At 33.8% G+C, this 24,292-nt stretch overlaps 1 protein-coding gene and 1 pseudogene across 1 annotated transcript; both read left to right on the forward strand.

The window, feature by feature from the left end:
• The first annotated feature begins 2,115 nt into the window (after window positions 1–2,115).
• Window positions 2,116–8,094, forward strand: LOC133176132 (multiple epidermal growth factor-like domains protein 6). The gene is made up of 7 exons (XM_061311295.1): window positions 2,116–2,146; window positions 2,372–2,440; window positions 3,578–3,811; window positions 5,239–5,490; window positions 5,604–5,741; window positions 5,893–6,030; window positions 7,910–8,094. The coding sequence occupies exons 1-7, from the start codon at window positions 2,116–2,118 to the stop codon at window positions 8,092–8,094; spliced, it is 1,047 nt and encodes a 348-aa protein (XP_061167279.1).
• A 14,806-nt stretch (window positions 8,095–22,900) lies between these two features.
• On the forward strand, window positions 22,901–24,246 carry LOC133176133 (uncharacterized; annotated as a pseudogene).
• The last annotated feature ends 46 nt before the right edge of the window (window positions 24,247–24,292 follow it).

Below are 24,292 nucleotides of genomic sequence, written 5' to 3' on the forward strand. Positions count from 1 at the left end.
ATGTCAACTCGATATATCCCAATGAACTTGAAATAAAAGACACCACAGAGTCTGCCACATCTGTTTCATATTTGGATGTTTACTGACTATAGACTGAAAGGGCCAACTAACAACTAAGTTGTATGACAAAGGAGATGACCGGCTTCTCCAATTTTTTTTTATTTATATATCAATATTCCGCTATCACCTACATATAATGTTTTATGTGTCTCAACTCATTCGCTTCTCAAGGCATGCTTTGGGTATTTTCTAATTTTCTAATCGAGTCAGGCTACTCACAGAGAAATTGATGCTACAGGGATTTTAACAACACAGATTCACAGAATCTTTAAATGTTCACAGATTTGTATTTGTAGATTTTTTGAGATCTATCACTATTCGTTATCTTCACCTTTTTCAATATACATGTACATTAAAAGAGATTATATTTCCTAAAGATCGCAATACAGAAATGATATATACTAACTTAGAGGGTTTTCAATGTAAACACGTAGCACACATGCCAAACATTTGGCAGAATCATATACAAATGCACTATGTATTTAAACCTATATAGTAATATGTGCTATAAATATCACCCTGAGATTGAAATAGGTGTAATATTTAATGAAGTTTGTTTATGGTCTATAATTTTAATGCCCAGCTAAATGACTTTTTATTTTCTGTAACTATAAGAAACATGATTATAAGATTTTAAAGTCCAATTTCAGTCTGATAATCAAATTACTATGTTCTATCATTATGTCGTATTATGTTTGACAAGTTTCCCAACAATTGTGATGCCATTGTTTTTATACCATTATCACTAAGGGTAACTCCCGTTCACCTGAATAATACAGAGGGACCACGGTGGATGTAACCGTTCAACAGAGTATTCTTACTCCTTTTAAGCACATCCTCTGAACTTTCAAGCTTTGCAGTTTTTTTTTTATTTCTTCTTCATTTTAATTTTCTAGTACATATACTTATAGTATTTAGCCTCAATTTAGGGTCTTGGCCAAGCACAGATAATTATATTATATCAATTACATGTACCTTTTGGATAATTATTATGTCACATAATCATACATGAAATTCTTTTTTTTATGAAATCCGTTAATTTGGAAATTTTTCCACTTATCTTTTGTTATTTTTTAATATTGATTGCTTCAAATCCTACAATCCAAAGAGGCGAAGTAATGTTGCAGGTTGAAATGCGCCCCGATTGGAATATTCCCAACCACGATTTCAGGCAACTAATTGCACAAGACTAAAACAATATTTCATTCAGGGAGGTAAATAATATTTTTATCGTATGTTTATAAACTTATATAGAAAAATTATGTTGATTATGTAAACAACTCTGTGAACAACTCTGAACTTTGAATATATTTTCTTTCAGATTTTGTCTTCAAAACTCGAGTTTTCTGCTATGTTCAACACATTTACATGTACTGCAACCTTATTTCATTTAATGTTTAGTATTTAATTAATAAATGTTTTCCCTCCGTATTCATGTTTGTTTATCAAATTGATAAAAAAGAGAGAGAGAGAGAGAGAATAAAAAGTAAAATAAAAAATGGAAAAGTAAAATGGGATAAAAGTAAATCGCAATGGTACGAGCTTTTGATTGTTACTATTACTTTCCGATTAACAAGTTAATTTCTGATTAAAGGCAATCATATATATATATATATAATGATCAGAGTTGAAAAATTAGTGAGAAATATATTTGAAATATGAGACTGCAAGTCATTTTTTTTATATCCACATTCTATAAAATTACAAAGGCTTAAAGGAAATTATTCTAGAAATTAGATTTTTTATAATTACATGTAATTATTTATTGTAGAGGTGTTTTACATAGTAGACCTACTCTTAAATCAAGTTAATTTATTCAAGTATCTATATAACTGCTTGAATAATTTTTTCTAACTTATTTTATAACTGGTAATTTTTCCTTTATAAAGATTATTTTTCTTTGAAAATTTACACCCATCCCAAGAAACGAGCTAAATTTGGTATATGTATTCGCCCACGAGTAGACCCGTGAAGTACGGATTAAGGAACTATCATTAAAATGACGTAATTCCCAATTAACAACTGTAATTAAATCACAAAGACTAAAATATCAATATGGTAGTGATTGTCGAGAAAATGGAAATAAGTAATAAAATGTATATTTTTAGTGTCATATGTTTTTTTACAAACTATAAAAATATCATACTTCCTTTTGAATTGACATTAAAAAGCGTTTTGTTTCCTGAATTTATCAGTTTCCGACCAGCAGCTTCTTTACTGTGTTACTTAGTGGTAAGATTTAAAAATAAAAAATAGTTTAAGACTCTCGTTTACGGTATCTTTATGATTATGTTGGTGATTTTTTTTTCAGCAGGAAGCAATATAATGATTCTCCTGGCCATACTGATTTATTTGTCTGCAGCGCATACTACAGCATACGGTAAGCTAGAATTTTAAAACCGAAAAAAATATATTAATTCATTCCAGTATATTCAGACTATTGGTTGTACTTTTAACTTTTTAAAAATATTTTTGAATGTAAATATTCGAGAAAAGATAAAAATGAAACGCGATGTACGAGTTTTCTCTATTTTTGACTGATTTGTATAATGTTTAATGTCCCATTCGAGAATTTTTCACTCATATAGAGACGTTACCGTATGCCGGTGGCACTTGGGGCCAATTTGCAGTGAGGGTTCTTTATGGTGCAAACGCCTTCCATGACATGGGACCTCGGTTTATAAGGTCTTAAGCGAAGGACCCGTGACTTACGACGCCCTACCACTAGGCTACCGTGACCGATTTCTATCTATTCGAAAAATTAGAATCTACAAGTAGTTTCAGAAGATGGTGTCACTTTATGTGAAAACATTTGAATTTCAGCGTCTTCTTTCACTTTAAGCATCGAATGCAATTTAAGAAGAAAATATTCATGACCTACTTTCTAAGTTTTGAAAACATTTTCTTTTTCTGCTACTACAAACTACATCTCTTTTTACCTATACGTTTGTACATATGAATCACGCATTTTCGTTAGTATATCAATGTTCTTTTAATATATTGATCAAATTACTGTAAATCGTTTTTTATTCCCTAGAACCTTCCTTTTGTTTATTATACTACACTGTCGTATTATATATAACAATAACCAGGATTCGTGAAAAGTATCCACTAGCTTATCAAAATCAAATTCTTATTCAAGAAGTTGTCAAAATTTAGTTATGTACTGTGATGTAGCAAATACAAGTCTCCTTCAGAAAATAACCTTGAACTGACATGTTTATACTACAGGGTCAAAACAAGGTCACTTGGCATCAATTGTATCACTCAGAAAAGAAAGGTCATCAGTAAAGAATCTATGATTCGGTTTACAATACAACCCTTGTATCATAAAGAGCTTGATTATACGTCTAATAAGAATTTTGATTGACTTCGTATTCATTATACCAGTGCTAAGGAAACTCTTCATGATTTATAAACAAATGTTCCTTTCTTGATGCGTTTTGCCATCTTGTTTATACGCTTTATGATTATCTAATGATTATCAGAAAAGTTTAATAAACATTTGTTTTTTAAGATAATTTAGCTTTAGGGAAACCTGCATATCAGGATGATGAATGGCCTTATGAAGTTCGAGATCTCTGGGGGGCACAAAATGCGGTAGATGGCTACTATAGGGACCGATCAGCTTTTGGGTACCAGTGCACAATATCAAAAAACCACAAGTGGAGAGCGACGTGGAGAGTAGACCTACTCAGTATTGTCAGTATCAGTCACATCAACATCTACTTCAGGACGGACAACAGACCAAGTATGCAAACAGCTAGGCGGTATATTCTGACTACTGTTTGATTACTCCAAGTAAAGATTTTTTTTCCTTAATTGGTTTAGTACTTGGGATAGTATATAACTATAAATGGTTTCATAAATTTCTGAAGACTTTAAAAGATACATGTACTGTCACAGAAGTTTGAATAATTTTGGGAATATTTCTTTGACAATGATGTTTAATTGTTGTTCAAATAAAAAGTACTGCTTATGCGATATAAACTTTAAGAATATTAGAAACACTCAGTAATTTTCATCTGGGGTCCTTTGATTTAATTGTAATAAAGTTTTTTTTTTTGGGTGGGGGGGGGGGCAGTTATATAGGAATCACCTTGTCCGTCTGTTCGTCCAATCTTGTTCCAGCTATACTTTGTAATGGAGAAACACTGGAAGCTCTTACATGGTACAAAAATTGCTTATAAACCGACGATGTGTCATGCCCTTGACTTAAGGTCATTCCGGAAAGGCTGTGCTATAATTTGCTGGAAGATCAAATTTTGTACAGGGATTGCTTATGAACCGGCGGTGTGTTATTCCGGCAAGTTTAAGGTCACAGGTAGGAAAAGGATAAAATTCTTTTAGTTTTTAATGGAGAATCACTAGAAGCTCATACTGAGTACAGAGAGTGCTTATGATCCAAGGTGTGTTTCGACCTGACTCAATGTCATTCCGGCAAGTTCAAAGCCATCAGATGAAATTAAAAAAATCAAAGTTCTTGTCCGTATTATAAATTTAGATATTATAATTTTAGAGAATCACTTAAAGCTCAAACTAGATATAGAGATTGTTTATGATCTAAGGGTGTGCCTTAACCTTGACCCAAGGTTATTCCTGCAAGTGCAAGGTCACTGGCAGAAAAAGTATAAAATTTTTGTCTGGGCTTTAACTTTTTACAATGTAATGGAGAATAAAAGAAAGCTCATACTCGCTTGCAAAGATTACTAATGCCCCTCGGGTTCCTCATAACCTTGACACAAGGTCATTCCTGCAAGTTCAGGGTCAGTTGCAGAAAAGTATATGAAATGCAGTGTACAACCTTAATATAAAAGTGTAAAAGGTCAAATGTTTAGAAAGAAAAGAGGTCCAATGTAAATATTTGAAATAAGATCTGTAGCCCTGCAGACTTGACATTCAATGTACTTCTAAATATGCAGGTCTTCAATTTTAAATTCAGGCTTTAAAAGGTATAGAGAAAACAATATTCATAAAGTAAAATATGATCACATACGAGAAATTAATAAACTTTTTTTTGTACCGAATTACGTAGAAAAACATTACGTTAACTTTATTTCTGCAAAATGTGATAAAGAATCCGTTCTGTATATTTTTTGGCTGGTGTTCGAATGCTTTTCTTTACAACTGGTATCTTAATGGTAAAGTTATGTTAGTAATGTGTGTTTTTACTTTAAGGTCCTGGTTTACGGATTGATCGATTTGGAGGATTTTTCCTCTACGTTTCAAACACAACATCAAAAGACGACGGTCATCTTTGTTTCCACTACGTAGAATCGGGTTACGAGTCAAGATCTGAAGACAAGCGAATAAACTGCTCTGTTCAAGGACGATATGTTATATACTACAACGAGCGAAGGCCGGGTGTGAAGTATCCAAGTTATTATTCAAAATATGCACATACTGACTTGTGTGAAGTGCAAGTCTGGGGTAAGCTTGAGTAACCTGATTTATTTGTGGATTAAATTTTTCAATAGCAAGATTCTTTTAAGTAACCTTTTTTTACTATTACCATTACCAGTTTATTATTAAACCATTAACAGGCTGTCCCAACGATTTATATTACGGAGAAAATTGCACAAAACCATGTCCAAGTAACTGCCAGGGACGTAGGTGTGATATCATAACAGGAGAATGTCTGGGTTGTGCACCAGGTTATCGAGGACCTAGATGCAGTCAGAGTATGTATAAAGTAACAATATTGTATACATATTCTTCACAAACTCCTGAATTAAATACAGTGTCTTCCATTAACTGCTCATATATATTTCACCTACTGTTTAATCTCATTTGATTTAAATTTGATGTTTTTTTACCTATTCCTGTCTTCAGTGTGTGAAGACCAGAGATATGGACCCGGATGCTCTATGTCTTGTGGTCACTGTAGAAACGGTGAAACCTGTCACCATGTCAACGGGACCTGTCTCAATGGTTGTAAGGAGGGGATGGCGGGGGAGAAATGTGAAGAAGGTAGTTTAAAAAAGAAACAAATTCCTATAATACACTTGGCAAAAAAAAAAATCGAAAAAAATTACGTTACCTATTTAATAACTAAAACAAAAAATAAACCGCAATCTAAATATATACACTAAAATAAGTACAGCTGTACCTTTAACAAAGTTCATGTTTGATCGTTAGTAAATGTAACAATTGAAGTGCATGTCATATTACAAATTAAGTGCATGTAACAACTTTAAAACAGGCAACAGTTTAACAACGTTAGCCTATGTAACAGGGATTCGTTATCGTGCCAATACCTGCTGTAAAAGGGGGTCTCGAATTAAAATTAAACACCTGAAACTCCTGCGACTTTCACCTTAAAGAATCAAGCGCGTCGAAAGAACATCTTAGGTAACAATGTAGATGCATGTAATAAAATAACTTAATGTAAAATCATTTATGCGTGTACATTGTTACAACCATAGCGCATATTAAAATCTTTGTGCATGTACATTATTACAAAAGACAAAATTTCCATAGACAGTGCATTAGCACTGTACGATATTGGAACCGTATACTGACAATGGAGGACAACTGCATAACAAAACGTGTTTTCTTTTGGGAATTAAATCAATGTAATAAATACAGCTGGACGTCGCAAATTAAATTACTTTTTGACTTGGTGAATTCTGAACATGTTTATACATGTAATAGGTTACTACTCGTTAGACATTGTTAAATTTGAACAAAAAAATAGTTTAAAATTATGAGAGTGAATGGCTAGTAAAGATAAAACAACTACCTAAATTACGTTTGTGTAAAGGTTTCAAAACACATTTTAATACTGAAAACTGCCTTGAAATAAATATTCCAACATTTCAAAGATCTATTTTTGGTCAATTAAATGGAATTTTACCAATTAGAGTTGAAACTGGAAGATATACAGGAGAACCATTTGAAGATAGATGATTAATATGTAATTTTTGTTTTAAAGATGAAGTAGAAGTCACTTTTTAATTACATTGTACTAATTATTCGAATTTCAGAACAGATTTATTTACTTGCATTAAATGCAACCCCCACTTTGTCTACGTCAGATCTAGAAAGTAATTTTCCTTTCAAAAGAATTCTTATTCAGACATAATATTTAATTATATATATCATCCATGCACAGGCAATCTTTGTTGTACTAAAAACCCGCTATGCGTAATATTTGTGTATTTATATATTTCATTTTTTTTTGTTAAAAATGACATATAGGTCCGATGGGCCGGGTGTTTGAATAACAGTACATGTCACTATATTAAATGATTTACCTACTTACTTACAAAGAGCATTATAACAGTCACCATACATGCTACAACCTTCATAGCTTAGTAGAACACTCCCTCAATTATCGGAAAGTCATGAATTCTAGCTCCGATCGCCAAAAAACACAAATTAAAACACAAGTTGTCATACCTCTCCCACAAAAAAGCTATTGATCAGGATTAAAAAACTTCAGATTGAATTCCAGTCTTAAGGTTTTGAAATGCAGTATCGATAGAAAAAGGTAGCCATTGTTTCTTCGACGCGTACGTGAAAGATGCAGGGGTTTCTATTGAAATATATTAAATTTGAAACCCCGTTTCACAGCAGGGAAAGTCATGTTAACGATTCTTCACTACTCACTCACCTTGAGTACAGAACATAAGTCTCTTCACCGGCATACTGTGTGAGGTCTCGTATGCATGAAAAAAAATATTGCAGGGGAGGTAAAACTGTAAATAATCAAACAACGTTTATGCATATAAAAAAAATAAAATAACTTATTTTATATACGAAATATTACAAATCTCAGGGGTTTTTTTATTATGAAAAAATAATACCTAGTTATGTAATTAGACTACAATTTTTTTTTTTTTACTAGCATGTCCGACTGGATCATATGGTCTTCACTGCCTGACGAGCTGTAAAGAGTATTGTGGAGGAGAGGGGACCTGTAACCCGGTCACTGGGATATGTCACAGTGGGTGTAAGGAGGGGTGGACCGGGCCCCTCTGTAGGCAAGGTGAACCTAACAACTCAAGTTTACTATCACTGACTAGATTCTAAAATAGATTCACGGTTTTACTGTAACAAACGATTTTGCTAGAGCTGAAACTGTTTAATATTTCTTTGTTCTCTAATTCCTACAAGCATTTATTTTTAATATGAAAAGAATATACTATTTGTATATTCACATTTTACATCATTGATATAGAATAGGCCTATAACATATTGAGGATCTAGATCTGTAAAATATGTTGAAAAATTTAATAAATCAAAATATATGTATGTTTTACAGTGAATTCTATTTAACTTTTGTTGGAGAAATTTGAGCACTTAAAACTTATTTCACAGATATATAACTGTTGAAATATCTCAAAAAAGTTTGGATTATGTAAAGTTCATAGGTGTGCATGGAGTTCACATAAATGAAGTTTGAAGCCTTTTCCTTTAGAGTTAAATGTAAAATTTCTGAGCAAAAAATTCATGAATACATGTCTAGTATGCAATTTAAAGTACTGTATAGCCATCCCCTGCTAGCTATTTAAGATAAATAATTTGTTATATAAGAAAATTCCTTTATAGTTGCTACTTCATGGACCCACGGCTTGACCATAATAATACCAGTAGCCTCTGTAGTTGTTCTCCTCGCAGGATCTATCATCATCTACCTTCTTTGGAAGCGAAAACAACGTAACGATTTAATATCATGGATCTCAAACGTACCAGGTACAGTTTATATTCTATTTATGTTTCGTCAAATCTGAAATCAGAGTAATTCATATTTCCTATCGATTGTTAATGATCAAAGTCAATCTTGCAAATTAACAAATAAATTCAAAGTTCACAAAGCAGAAGAATAATTCTGTATTTGAACACACACACCCAAAATGAAATATATAAAAAAGAAAATCATGTCATATTGCGTCGATGAAAATTCTGCAATAGTTTACATTTAAAAAAAAAAAGTTGTTTCTTTATTTCAGTAAACAATGCTCCAAGAAGGTAACAAACTACATGTACCTTTTCGATATCGACTGATATAAAACTTAAATACCCGATAAAATCAACTTTATATTTAAATATCTGATAAACTTGGCTGATATAAATTTAAATATCTGATAAAATTGACTTTTAAAATTAAGAATTATGATATCGACTTATTTTATAATATATTTATAATATCTATCAAATGTTGATAGAGATTGGGATATAGGAATTTTTTATCTTTCAGGGAAACAAGATGTCAAGAAATTCCAATGTCAGAAATACAGAATAGAGGTTTGTTTTTTTTTGTTTTTTTACATAATTCATTCATTCAACCATTTGAAAGAATCATTTTTTTTTAAATTACAACATACATATTAAATGATTACAATGCTTTTGCATTCTACTTCAGAGCAGTCTTGCAGTGAAGAGCAGTATGTATAATTTATTATTTCACTTATCAATTTTAAGTTTCTTAACTAATGAAATAGATTCTTTTTTTTTCTTCGTTATTTTCATACTTTCTTATCTTTAACAATAGGATTATGTACCAATATAGGGAGCGTGATAGCGTCTCCGTTGCCAGTACTGAGGAATTGCGCCATTATTTTTAACCTGAAGGAGAATAAAAATGCTAAATCGGTATTCAGTTAAGAACACGGAAAGAACATTATCATGATTTAGAAATTATACATTTTAATGACAATCAGTAGTTAAAAATTAAGAAGACCAAAAAAAGAGTCTATATCACAAGGGGACATAGAGTTCACGCTACGAAATCTTCAAGTATGGATTACCTATGCTTAACGTCGAATTCTTAAGATAATAATTGATTATATGGATTTGCTATATTACATGTGACTTCATGTGTCTTATGGAGTTTAAAAATAATGAGGGCATTCTTATCAAAAGGCCCATGGGCAGCATCACTCATTTGAACACTTTATCTGAGTTCATAATTGAAAATTTTCAATATATAAGTGGTCGAACCCTGGTGTCATGAATTCAACAACCTTGAATCTACCTGAACTCAGGATGCTTTATATTCCTTTGACAAAACATTGCTTTAAAAAATTAAGAAAATTTTTAACTCACCTGAGCCGGAGGGCCAAGTCATAAACCAAGGGGGGATAATTACTAATTTGTGGAAAAAATAAGGGCATCATTTAAACATCTTCTTCTCAAGAAACGCTGTGCTAAAAAATATGAAACTAATTTGGAAGCATCCGAAGGTAGTAAAGATTCAAGTTTGTTCAAATCATGACCCCCGGGGTCTAAGTCTCATGAATAGCAAGGCCCATGATTAGTCATGGAAGCATCATCAGTAGTGTAGAATCAAGTTTTTTTTTTTCAAATTATGACACCAGGGGGTAGGGTGGGGTCACGATGGGCGATCAAATCTTCTTCTCAAGAACAGTAAAGCCATGATTAGTCATATTCATGTGGAAGCATTTTCAGTTGGGTAGAATCAAGTTTGTTCAGATAATGACACTCAGGGGTAGGGTGAGTCCACAATCGGTGATCACAGTTTTACATAAGAATGCATAGGAAAAAATCTTTAAAATTCTTCTCAAGAACAGCAAAGCCATGTTTGGTCATAATTATACAAGAGCATCCTCATGTAATATAGATTTAAATTTGTTCAAATCATGATCCCCCCTCTCGAAGAGTATAGAGGGGCTATAACAGGGGATCATAGTTATACAAAGGAATGAAAAGGATATATCAATAAAAGATTTAAAAAGAACAGCAAAGCCATTAGGTGACATATTAAATCAATTAAGATTCTGGTCTTGTAGATTAGTTTTTTTAACAATTGGTATTTACTATTATACGTCATAATTCCTCAAACATAAACTAATCCTTTTTGTTTGGGCCGATATTAATCTGTTCTTTGTTTTTAAAAAAAACTTTCCCCAGAACAGTGTTCTGAATTTTTTATCTTCGGCTTCCTATACGAATGGCGATAAACATGAAACCTGATCGGTCAAATCATAAATTTCCCCACTTGAATTTGGAATAAAAATATTTTTTGGCCAGCTTCACTTTATATCTTTCTTTCAGTAAGTAAAGTTATATAAATAAAAAAAAATTGATTTGTTCCAATCAGGGAAGACCAATCAGTTTTATAATTGTTGTTTTACTCGCTTTTCCCTTAGTGGGAATATTTCGAAATTGAGTACAATTTTTAATCAATTTTATACTTATATGTAAATATAAAATATTCTTAAAAAACATTAAGGATACATTTAAATCTTCATGCAAAGGAGTTACAGCATTATTTTTGTTTAAATTGTATTAAACCCTACTTAATTAAGGGTGAATTGCTTTTAAAATGAATTTTGGGTCGGTTGTTCAATCAGAAACTGTACATGTTTTTTTGTGAGATTTCATTGTTTAAGAACGCATTTTTTATGCCCCCGTAATCGACGATCCAGGGGCATATAGTTTTTGCCCTGTCCATCCGTCTGTTTGTCCGCAAAAAAACTTTAACATTGCCCAAACCTTTGAATTGGTTGGACATGTGTATTTCTTGTGACCATGGATTTTGACCCAATTTGGCAAGAATTTACTCAACCTTGAACTTGGCCTTAACTTTTGAACAGTTTGGGCTAGGACTTCCACTCTTCTAATGTGTATTCATTGTGATAAGTCCTCTCCATGGATATATATATTTTTGACCTTGACCTTGGAGTCCACTTTAAAAAACCTTAACATTGAACATAACTTTTGAACAGTTAGTACTAGGGCCTCAGATTTCACAGGTGTATTTCATGTGACAAGGCTTTCCTGTGGATTCTAAAAAAAATTGACCTTGGAGTTTGACCTACTTTTGAAAAAATTAAACCTTGGCCATAACTTCTGAATAGTTTGTGCTAGGGCTTTACTATTACACATATGTATTTTTTATGGCAAGACTTTTCCCTGGGAACCTTTACTTTGACCCTTTGACCTTGACCTTAGTGTTTACCCATATTACAAAACTTTAACCTTAACACTAACATTTTAATGATAAGTGCTTGGGCTTTCATATTTCACAGGTGTATTCATTGAGAACAAGTTTTTTTTTTCTTTTGGTAATAACATTTTTTATCCCTTCATCTTGGAGTTTGACATGCATTTGAGAAACTTCAACCTTTGTCAAAAACTGTCATACGGGGACATCAGTGTTTCACAAACAGATCTTGTTTTGTGATAACTTTCAGTTACAATCTTCAGAATTTCCCGTGTTTAGGGATTTAATATAACTGTATCCTAAAGAAATGTGAAAATTTCTGTGTAAAAATGGTATTAAAAAAATTTCCTTGGTTATATTTAGTTTTCATTTGGATCAATCATTTAGTTTACAATTTTCGATTAGACAAGCTTTATTTTTATTTTCATTTGTTGTATAACTTTTAGAATTTTGCCAGTGTCTCCGAATCGGAGAATTCCTGTGAATATCAGAATTGTATATCTATATAGTTTTGTAAATTTTGTTTTGATTTTGTTTACATTTTCCTCCCAGCTTGCAGAAAATAAACTGTTGTTTAAATTCATAATCAAGATCTTGATTTTTTCCCCGAAATTTACTCATGTGAAAGCCACAGATCTGATTGTTTTGTTTCATAAAAAATGTAAAATCAATGATGAGAAATTAATTCCAATGATATAATTTTCCGGAATTGGAACAGATATTTCTATATTGTCTGTACATAATGTACTCAATATCTTTATCCGAACCAGTACAAACAAACTTTATATATATATACAAATATATTTATACAATCGTGTCCCGTGTTTATTACATATCTACTTTGTTGTCGCGAATGCAGTTTAAAATTTATGAATATTAACTTCCTCCTTCGACTGAGTGCATTACTGTGGCCTGGAATAGGAAGATAAGTTGCACATTTCCTACTCTCGAAATCTATTTTCATTAAGACATAATGTGAGATGATATTAAAGGTAGTTATGTATTTCCTGTCTTTCGTGTTAGTATTTGGTAACAATCCCTTATTAACCATGTCAACCTGTCCACATCGAGTGTTATTTTGATTGTTTTAAACAGGATGGGCACAATTTCCTTCTTTAGTAACTGTTACGCTGAAAGGAAATTGTTCCTCTTTTCAGTAATGAAAAAAATTACAATATATGGGAATTTTCACTCGTTTCCCCACTAATCTCGTGTTTGCTTTGAGTAAAAAATTAAGTGCAAGAATATTTTCACATCCTCTTAACATTTATAGTCTATTAAATGTATGTATGCATAAAACTACAATATTTACCTCTGCAAAACGCTGAAAATGAGTAACCCCCCCCCCAATCCGTGTTTCCGGCATTCCTGAGACCCCTCATGAATCAACTACCGAAAAGCTTCTGGAAGTGGCATCATCAGCGGGAGTTGCGCTTGTATCTTCTGATATTGTGACCTCCCATCGCGTTGGCGACCCATGGAAACAGACAGTCAGCGAAACAAATCATTGTCAGACTCCAATCTACCGATGTCAAGTTTTCACTAATGAAGGAAGCTAAGAAGCTGCGGAAAAACTCTGAGACTAAGCATATTGTTATCAACGAAGATCTAACTAAATACCGTGATCGTCTTTTTTTTTTTTTACTTCTGCAGGCAGCTCTGTCGAGAACGCACGTTAAAGCAGGCCTGGACATCCAACGGTAAGATCAGCGTCCGTGACAATGTGGACAGGACTTATGCGGTGCGTAAGGAGTCAGATCTAGTCCCCTCTGGTCACTTGTTGAAAGAGGGTGGCCCCTTATAGACCACTCTGTTGATTTACATCGTGCCTTGCCGTATTCAATCAAATAACATTTTTGCCAATCATTTAAAGATAGCCTATGATTGAGAAATCATGTCTTTACAAACATCTCTACATTTACATATATAGACTAGTCTAAATTGACATTGTGCTTAGTAATAAGTACTCCATATCGCTAGTTTCAACATAAACACCCATACCAAAAAATATCTTTAAGTTTTAAACTTAACCTTTCACCCCTACCACGTACAAAACCCCACTCCCATACTATTACAAATGTCCTCATCTTGCATTCTATTGTGTACATATTTTGTGTTTATTTGTACATTTTTTTTTTCTTGCTTATAAAAAAGAGATGTTCATAACATTGTTGTTCTATACGCGGACCAATTCCACTTGTTCCCTTATTCAGTCATCATCATTTCATTTAATTTATATTACCCCACCTGACCCGAAATTTCACAATTGAAATCTACCAAACCCAGGTATTACCTGATTAATGTGTGTAGATATTTCTAGCAGTGTGGGGTTATTTTATCACATTGCCATTTTTTTCCAAATCATCATTATGTTTGGTTGATTTTGTTTGTATCAATTAACTCTTACAATACAACATAAAATGTCTACATATTATCATACTTTTACATGTATTTGCAAACATGGGGCTAAACAACACCATGCACGATGATATCTCATTTAATTGTTCTACCATTACCAGTGCACCTATTTTACATAATTCATGTACGTTTATATCTATGACTCTTCTTACTTTTTTGTACTCACTTCTCCTCCTGTCATGTGAAAATGAAGTGAATCCAGGACCTAATTTAACACCAACTGTCACATATTCAATATATACATGTAATTTATCAACAAGTACTTCAAACACATCATTTGACCCACATAGATTTACTTTCGCTCATTTAAATGTCCAAAATCTAGCTCACAAGATCCATATACTTAAAGTATAACTTCACAACGGTTACCACACGGTCACAACGGTTACCACACCATCCTTTCATTCACTGAAACATGGCTTCACGAAGATAACATTACCTCAGATATCGATATACATAACTTCCAGACTCCATTTTGTCGTTGTCGCAAGACAAAAACGGGTGGGGGCGTGGCAGTATATGTCAAGGATAATATTTTCGCAAAACGCAAATTGACCTTTAACCAACCGCGGTTGAGTGTGTTTGGTTGGAACTTCTTATGGGTGGCCAATCTTATCTGTACGGAACCTTTTATCGACCCCCAAACTCTCCAGTATCTATATGGAGTGATATTAGTACTCCATAGACTTAGCCTATAACACTAAAATTAGTAAAATAATAATCACAGGTGATTTCAACGCAAACTTCCCGACCAACAATTATCAATCTGATTATCTTATCAATATAATGACTATGTACAACATGACCCAACTTATTGAAGAACCAACCCATTTTACCGAAGAAACTTCTACACTTCTGGATGTTATTATGTACAACATGACCCAACTTATTGAAGAACCAACCCATTTTACCGAAGAAACTTCTACACTTCTGGATGTTATTATAGTCAGTGATAGTAATACCGTATATCCCTTTTTTTCGCGATGATCTAATTTTCGCATTTTTTGCGATCATTTTTAATTCGCAAAAAATAAAACACGCAGAAATTATATTGGTTATTGTGTGCCATAAAAACGTTACCGTTTTTAAAAAAAAAATTAATCGCAAAGAATAACTTACGCAAAATAAAAACTGTACAAATCTACCTTTTTTTCGCAAAATTTGCAACACGCGAAAAAACCTGGATATACGGTATTCTGGAAAAAGCTTATGTTGGCGATTGTTTTCTGGACAAGAATGTACGTTATCATTGTCCTTTCTATGCGTTGATAAGTAAATATGATCAAATCTCTCACTCATTTAAGCGCGAAATTTGGTTATTCAGTCAAGGCAATTACGATTCATATAGAGATGGCCTGAACTCAATCGACTGGGAAGAAATATTGTCTGATTCTGACATCGACACCAATGTAAAAAGATTTAATGAAACTATTATAAAGCATGCTAGAAATAACATTCCTAATAAAACAGTGACAATTAGAAAATCCGATCCTCCTTGGATGAATAATGCAATTCGAACACTTATCCATGGACGGAAACGATTACATTCAATCGCTAAACGAACTAATAATCCTAACAAATGGTCAGAATTTAGAAAAATAAGAAATCAGTGTATATGCACTGTACGTAATGTTCGCGACGGCTACTATAAAAAGCTATCAAAAAATATTGCCGAGTGTAACGACTCAAGAAAGTGGTGGAATATGATACATAAAATATCCAACACTTAGATCCGTAATGACTTACCTCCCTTGGAAATTAATGACAACGTAGTCGATAACAATTTTGAAAAAAAAGCAACTGCATTTCACAAATTTTTTACGAACCAGTCAAAAATCGACGATTCATCAGCGACTCTTCCAAATACTAGTAATAACAACACTTCCGATCATGTGTATTCAGAAATAAAACTTACTGATGACGAAGATAAAAACGTTCTTCTTTCATTAGATACGTCTTTAGAAGGCGACTGGGCCAGACCTCATAAATCCGCGACTTCTTAAGGAAGCTGCGAGAATTTTAAGTTTTCCATTATGCAAATTGTTCAACAAATCACTTCAAAATTCACGCCTGTTCACAAAAAAGGTAAACGTAATGATATAAACAATTATAGACCAATCTCATTAATGTGTATTACATGTACTAGGAAGGTTATGGAAAGATGCGTTCACTACCATATTTATAGTTACTTTGTAGAAACGAAATTCTTTTGTAATAACCAGTAAGGTTTTATCTCCGGTGACTCAACAGTTAATCAATGAATAGACATATCTTACGATATTGGTAGAGCCTTAGACTTGGGGAAGGAGGTGCGTGCTGTGTTTTGTGATATAAGCAAAGCGTTTGTCAGGGTTTGGCATAAGGGTTTGCTTTATAAACTTCGACAAGCTGGGATAGGAGGGAAACTTTACCATTGGTTCGAAAATTATCTTCAAGGTCGTAAACAAAGAGTTGTAATAAACTCATCAGCATCGGGTTGGTGCAGTATTGAGGCTGGTGTGCCCCAGGGCTCAATATTGGCCCCACTGTTATTTCTTGCATATATATATGATATAGTGTTTGACATAAAATCCATTATCAAATTATTTATGGATGACACCACCTTATACATTATTGTCGAAAATCCGGCTATCGCAAGTACGACCTTAAATGGTGATCTCGACAAAATCCACAAATGGTCTAATCAATGGTTAGTTACATTTAATCCTCAGCAAACTGAAAGCTTAACAATTAGTACCAAACGTAACCGAACTTCACATCCAGACCTGTAATTGAATGGACACACGATAAGTGAAGTGTCACATCATAAACACTTAGGATTACATTTTCAGATAACGGTCAATGGTCATATCATGTTAATATTGTCGTGGCGAAAGCGTCGTCTAGGTTACACATTCTAAGACGACTCAGATTTTTATTAGTCAGAAAATCCTTAGAGAAACTATACTTTTCTTTTGTAAGGCCAGTTATTGAGTACGCGGATGTATTTTGGGACAATATCCCAAACGATTTAGCTGATAAACTCGAAAAAAATTAATATTGAGGCAGCTCGCATAGTCTCAGCTAGGTGCGACAAAACTCCTAGGTTTAAATGATCTTTATCGAGAAGTTGGGTAGAATACTTTGCACAATCGAAGAAAAAAAAACAAAATAATCAAATTTCACACCATGGTCCATAGAAGTGCTCCAGATTATTTATCTTCTTTAATCCCGTTAAGAATCAATGAAACACATCATTATCCTACAAGAAGGTCACACTGCATTACTCAACGAAAGTTTAATACAAACCACTATGCACAATTTTTTCTACCGTCCACTACAAAGTTTTGGAATGATCTTCCGATAAATGTCCAAGAAAATCCTTCAGTATCTAATTTAAAACGCGTGCTTAACGCAAACTGTTACAAAACCCCGAGACAATTTCTATTTGGTAAGCGCACAGAACAGATCTTACACACACGACTTAGACTCAATTGTAGTACACTTAATTCGCATTTATTTGCAAAACATAAAATAGATAATCCTAATTGTGCTTGTGGAAAAATTGAAACAACAACACACTTTTTATTACAATGTCCTCTATACACTGACGCAAGGGAAAAATTCATTGACCCATTAGGACCAGTCACTTTAAACATTCTCTTATTTGGAGATCCAGGTAGAAATTATTCCTTTAAAGGACTTATCGAATGTTTCTTAATTATTTGAAATTAAAAAGCATATTACGTTTTATGACCACAATTTATAAATTCTGTGTTTTTACTGTGGATAAATCGCGGTAATTAACCAATTATTGACTCAAATGAAAACCCCTGAATTAAAAATCTAAGTTAATTAGTTAGCGATCACGTGACCCTGTGACGTCAAAGGCGACAATGGCTAAGCTCTTCATTAATCTTACTAAAATATACGCGATACAACCTGAATTTTCAGTGTTGTGGACGACCAAATCACTTATTTTGTCGATATAAAATTGAATATTCAACCTTATATGTTAGAATTGTAAGCAAGAAAAAATCTGAAAAATCTGTTAACATTGTAAAAACAGCAGCGACGAAAGCGAGGGAGACGCAGCGAAGACAAAGAAACTCGCCATAACAATGCAATTTGATTTGTCATCTTATCACATGTATTAACTTATTTGATTCACAAATTAAACATTTTATAACTTTGTTATTCTTCGTTTTGTATTGTAACGTGTACCCCTGCGTAGGGTTCTCAGGGGATGAATTTTTCTCTTACTCTACCCGAGTTTATGATCTAATAATTCGACTATGTACAGTATAATAATTTTTCTTTAAACCTATCTGGGTTTTTCTATTATATTTAATCAAAGAATATATAATGTGGGATGAATTCTTATGACTTGGTAACTGTTAGACTTAGCACCGTGTACCTTGCCCCAGGTTCCTATTGATAGCGGATACTAGGAGTTTCGTTCTTATTCAGATCTACAGCCCCCAGTATCTCGCCTCAATTCCCCGAGATTCTTGTCACTGGTGCAAACCTATTTCTTTTATTTTACCCTTTCTCTTATCCGTTATTCTTACCCAAATTTCTACTGTTCCCACTTAACTGCAGCTCTGCATCCCCCATAAGACCCTGAATCTCTCAATGCAGTCTTATATATATACCCTTTGGACTAGTCTACTTTAAGCTTAAGGGAGGACAGGTTATTCCATTCTAACCTTACATCTGGGTCTTCTTTGCGTTTTCAGTTTCCAATAACCATTACAGTATATAATATTAATTTATGCAAGTCTTCATATGTTTTTTAAAGGATAGCGATCTTGAAAAATAATTTCCCGATCACGAAACATTGCCGTAATTAGAGCTACAGGTTCTAAATGTTTTGAATAAGAAGAGGCCCAAGGGCCTTAACGGTCACCTGAGTATAATACAACAATTAAGAAGTTAAATACACTGATAGATGAAGCATTGTTGCCCTAAAGCAAGAGAAGTAGGAAGATCAGGATCAACAAAACAATTAGTCTAGTATTCAGTATCAACTCATAAATTAAGTTCTAATCTGTCCCCCACTTAACACTATCACCATGCAGACTATTGACAAACTATTAGTGCTTCTGTACTATTTTTAAACCCATAGTAAGACCTCTAGCATTGACCTCTCTTATGGTCTTTGAAGAACTTTTAATAAGATAAGTTATTTTTGTCTCATTTTTATTTATCTATTACTTACAGGTCTACCTGATTATTAAAACTAAGAAAATACTTTTTGAATTATATGATAAACATTCTTGCATAATTATCTATTCTATTAACCTTCCAAATGTATTATTTACAGTGATTAATTATCAAAGGTGAATGGAAAGGGGAAAAACTTCTCTCAGTAGAATACAAATTAATAGAGCCCTGCCCAGGACTAGAATGCTTAGACAAATGGTACAGATGTTCAAAAATGTGGTAGAAATACGCTTACTTATATCATTTAAACTTTTACTCAGTTTTCTTCCGATATGCCCAGAAGCAGAGAAGAATTTCACAGGTACAATGCATTTTCACAACAGATTCAGCAAAGCCTTACCCTAACACCAGAACCCAAGACCAAGAGTCAAGAAATTTACAAATTTGGAAGAGTTACCCTAATCATCATAACTATAGACTTTAAAGAATTAACACTTTTCCACTATATTATCAAAAGCCCCCCCCCCCCCTTCGTTATGCCAGAACCCCTGACCCTAGGGCCACAAGATTTAAAAATTCTGTTTGAAGCTCCCATTTTCATCATAGCTAAGCAATTTATTTATCAGCTCATCACCAAGGAGCAGACAAGATTAATTAAAGATTAATTAATAGAATTAATGCTTTTTCACTATAATCAATAGACCCCCCCTCCCCTCCTCAAGAACCCCAAAAACTGAGGCCGTATATTTAAAAATTTTAGAAGAGGCATCCTTGCCTATCATAATCATGCATTTAGTTTGTTTAAATAATCTCCAGTAGCAGAGAAGAAGATTTTCAAAGAATCAATGCATTTTCACTATGTAATCAATAGAGCCCCGCCCTAACACCAGAACCCCTGACCCTGGGGCCACGAAATTCACAATTTTTTAAAAGGCATCCTTATGCATCATAACCATGCACTTAGTTTGTTTAAATAATACCCAGGAGCAGAGAAGAAGATTTTCAAAGAATTAATGCATTTTCACTATATAATCAACAGAGCCCCGCCCTAACACCAGAACCCCTGACCCTGGGGCCATGGCTTTCACAATTGTGGAAGAGGCCCACCTCATCATCATAACTATGTACTTAGTTTATCACCTTAATGCCCAGGAGCAGAGGAGAAGATTTTCAAAGAATTAATGCATTTTCACTATATAATCAACAGAGCCCCGCCCTAACACCAGAACCCCTGAGCCAGGGGCCATGGCTTTCACAATTGTGGAAGAGGCCCACCTCATCATCATAACTATGTACTTAGTTTATCACCTTAATACCCAGGAGCAGAGGAGAAGATTTTCAAAGAATTAATGCATTTTCACTATATAGTCATTAGAGCCCCGCCTTAACACCAGAACCTTTGACCCTGGGGCCATGAAATTCATAATTTTGGAAGAAGAACTCTTGCTCATCATAACTATGTTCTTAGTTACTTTATTTAATACCCAGGAGCAGAGAAGAAGATTTTCAAAAAATTAATGCATTTTCACTATATAATCAATAGAGCCCCGCCCTAACACCAGAACCCCTGACCCTGGGGCCATGAAATTCACAATTTTTGAAAAGGCACGTTTGCTCATCATAGCTATATACTTAGTTACTTTATTTTATTCCCAGGAGCAGAGAAGAAGATTTTCAAAGAATTAATGCTTTTTTACTATATTATCTATAGAGCCCCGCCCTAACACCAGAACCCCTTACCCTGGGGCCATGAATTTCACAATTTTGGAAGAGGCACACTTGCTCATCATAACTATGTATTTAGTTACTTTATTTAATACCCAGGAGCAGAGAAGAAGATTTTCAAACAATTAATGTATTTTCACTATATAATCAATAGAGCCTCGCCCTAACACCAGAACCCCTGACCCTGGGGCCATGAATTTCACAATTTTGGAAGAGGCAGTCTTGCTCTTCATAACTATGTTCTTAGTTACTTTATTTAATACCCAGGAGCAGAGAAGAAGATTTTCAAAGAAGTAATGCACTTTCACTATATGATCTATATAGCCCCACCCTGGGGCCAGAACCTCTCACCCTGGGGCCATGAATTTCACAATTTTGGTAGAGGGCTCAATGCTTATTACAATGATGCCAACAGTTAGACTGCTTGATGTCCAGGAGTAAATTAGAAGATTTTTAAAGATTGCATTATTTTTGGTGGTTTTAGCCCCACCCCTCAGGCCCCAGGGGGGGCAGGGACCATGAAATTCACAACTTTTGTTCCCCTTCACCCATAGATGCTATATGCCAAAATTGGTTGAAATTGGTTGAGCGGTTTCAGAGAAGAAGCTAAAAATGTTCAAATGTTAACGCACTGACGCACGACGAACGCCGACGGACAAAAACGGATAGCAATAGGTCACCTGAGTGACTCAGGTGACCTAAAAAACGAAAATATCTTAAAAGCCTTATACCTTAGAACTAATTAATGTTTCTATAATAATTGAAAATCATATAAGGAATTAATTTTTTCAGCATTTTTCGTAATTTAGCTGCATTTGTCATTGATAACTCCGTTAATAGTGCGCATATTCTCATCTCTCTATCACCGAATTGTCGCCTATGACGTCAGAGCAGTATTTCGCCGAAATCCCACTGAAATATGCATATTGCCGTATTTGAATTTCAACTCTTAATATCTCTTAAAATATGCTTTCAACAACGATTATTGTATTCAGCATTTTGATAAATAAGGTTATAGATAATATTTTTCATAAAATTACTATTACTATCAATATATTTCTGCTACTAAAAGGTTTGTAACTTGAATCTTACTTGTGGCCGTATTGTTGATATTGTAAATTTTGTATTGTATGACTGTTTATTCCTTAGTTACTCTTAATGTTACTCCATGTTACGATATCTCTCTCTCTATTTTTTTTCCCATTTTTGTTAAATTTTGCTTTCATTTCATCTTTGTTTTTTCAGTTATTGTTCCTATTACACATGTCATTCAACACGGGCAAATGTTCTTTTTTATAGTTGAAAGTTAATTTAAGGAAACGGATTAATATAAGTTGTAACACCTTGTTTCCGAATCCTGTGTGTATTGTTTATTGTGTACATATGATGTATAATTTAAATTAAATAAAGTTTAAAGCCGCTTAATCCGATAGAGACATATATTTTTCTTACACAATAAAAGTACGTGATTACATAAGAAATATATAGAAATAAATTAGAAGACTGATTTTATCGGTTGTTACAACAATCCTCACGAGAAAAACAGCGATCAAAACCCTAATTGACAAACAGAAGTTCCTGATGGGAAGTTATGAATATTTAAATAGAGAAGACCACGTGACTTCCGATAGCCAAACAAATATGGATGTCGAGGTGAGGAACACGTGAAATTGCTTTCTGACATTTTGTATTATTTGCTGGTAATTTGGTATGATGATACGTTTAAACGTGTTAGGATGTTTATATAGTTCAGAGATAAACGGCTGAAAAGATAAAATAATTAGTATTATTTCTTAATAGTCCCATTTCGGAACTTGATGTGGACGCGCGAAATAACAGAGGGGCCCTCAAGGGAAAATTAATATATATTTGTGGAAAAGATTTTAAAAAGTGTAATAATTATGATAATGAACATTATTGAACAATTTAGAAAAAAAAATATTTCAGTCATCATCTTAAACTGCGGGAGATTCCCCTATACGTCGTGGTAGACATGGTAGAGGAAGACCGAGAGGGAGAGGGCGTGGACAGCAGGGTAGGGGATCGGGTCGAGCGCCACGGGAAGGAGAGGGAGAGGACAATCTGCAGAGAGGAGAGATGTTGTGGCCCTGCAGTTAACACGCAACAGAGTTGATGTAGCAAAGGTTATTTTTTTTTAATCGTAATTATCTGTTTATACAGATAATTATCTGTTTATACAGATAATTATCTGTTTATATAGACATATAAATTATGCAATGTACATATTGCATTCCTCGAAGTATTTTAATTAAGAAACTTTTATCCAGTCAAAACCTCTGACTGATTTTTTTTCTTTTCTTATTATCAGAGACATGTCCACAGCTTGAATCTTGAGCAGTGCCAAGAAATGTTAGTGCAAATTGCCTCAAGATCCGCAAGTTTCATATTGGATATCATAGAGGAAGCTCATCCAAGACCAGATCCACCTCCACCCCTTCCCGGAGTACCATCTTGGTGCACATGCAGCAGATGTAGGGAGATGCCTACACAAGTGGAGAGAGTCTGTTGCGGAAGATCCCCAGAGCAGTGCACTACTCTTCTGCCTGTATGATTTCATTTATTTATTATTTACTCTAGTAATGAGTATGAAGCCTTCTAAAATAAATGTCAAGGTTCTTAAGACTTTGTATACATATATTTTAACTACTTGTTTAGCCTTAATTGATAGTTTCATGCAAGTTAAATATTGCTCTTTTTCTCAGGATTTTCATGTGCTCTGCCTGGATGAGGCAGTGCTTGCCCTTGCCCGCCTGTACCGGGAGGATGTGTTGGCACTTCCGACAGATGAAGATTACAACAGGGCCAATAGACATTCGGCGTATCGACAGTACATTTTATGGACCTATGGTAAACTCGGGACAGGGAATAGGAAAGTTATCCCTAGCTGCATCACCTGGAGGATAAGGGACAAGTGTCCAGAAGCATCTGGGCAATATGTTGGATTCATTCCTGGGAGACTCGCTTAAAGTTGACTAGTTGGCATTTAAATAGTTTTATTTTATCATTACATTG

The sequence above is a fragment of the Saccostrea echinata genome, unplaced genomic scaffold (assembly GCF_033153115.1).
Source record: "Saccostrea echinata isolate AGI-Se365-2 ecotype Australia unplaced genomic scaffold, CSIRO_AGI_Sech_v1 ptg000066l, whole genome shotgun sequence".
NCBI lineage: Eukaryota > Metazoa > Mollusca > Bivalvia > Ostreida > Ostreidae > Saccostrea > Saccostrea echinata.

Excerpts from the sequence above, each read along its gene's own strand:
- LOC133176132 (XM_061311295.1), top strand. The coding sequence starts at position 2,116 with ATGGTAGTGATTGTCGAGAAAATGGAAATAA. Across the intron at positions 2,441-3,577 it reads AGCGCATACTACAGCATACG|ATAATTTAGCTTTAGGGAAA; the intron begins GTAAGCTAGAAT and ends TTGTTTTTTAAG. Across the intron at positions 5,742-5,892 it reads AGGACCTAGATGCAGTCAGA|TGTGTGAAGACCAGAGATAT; the intron begins GTATGTATAAAG and ends TCCTGTCTTCAG.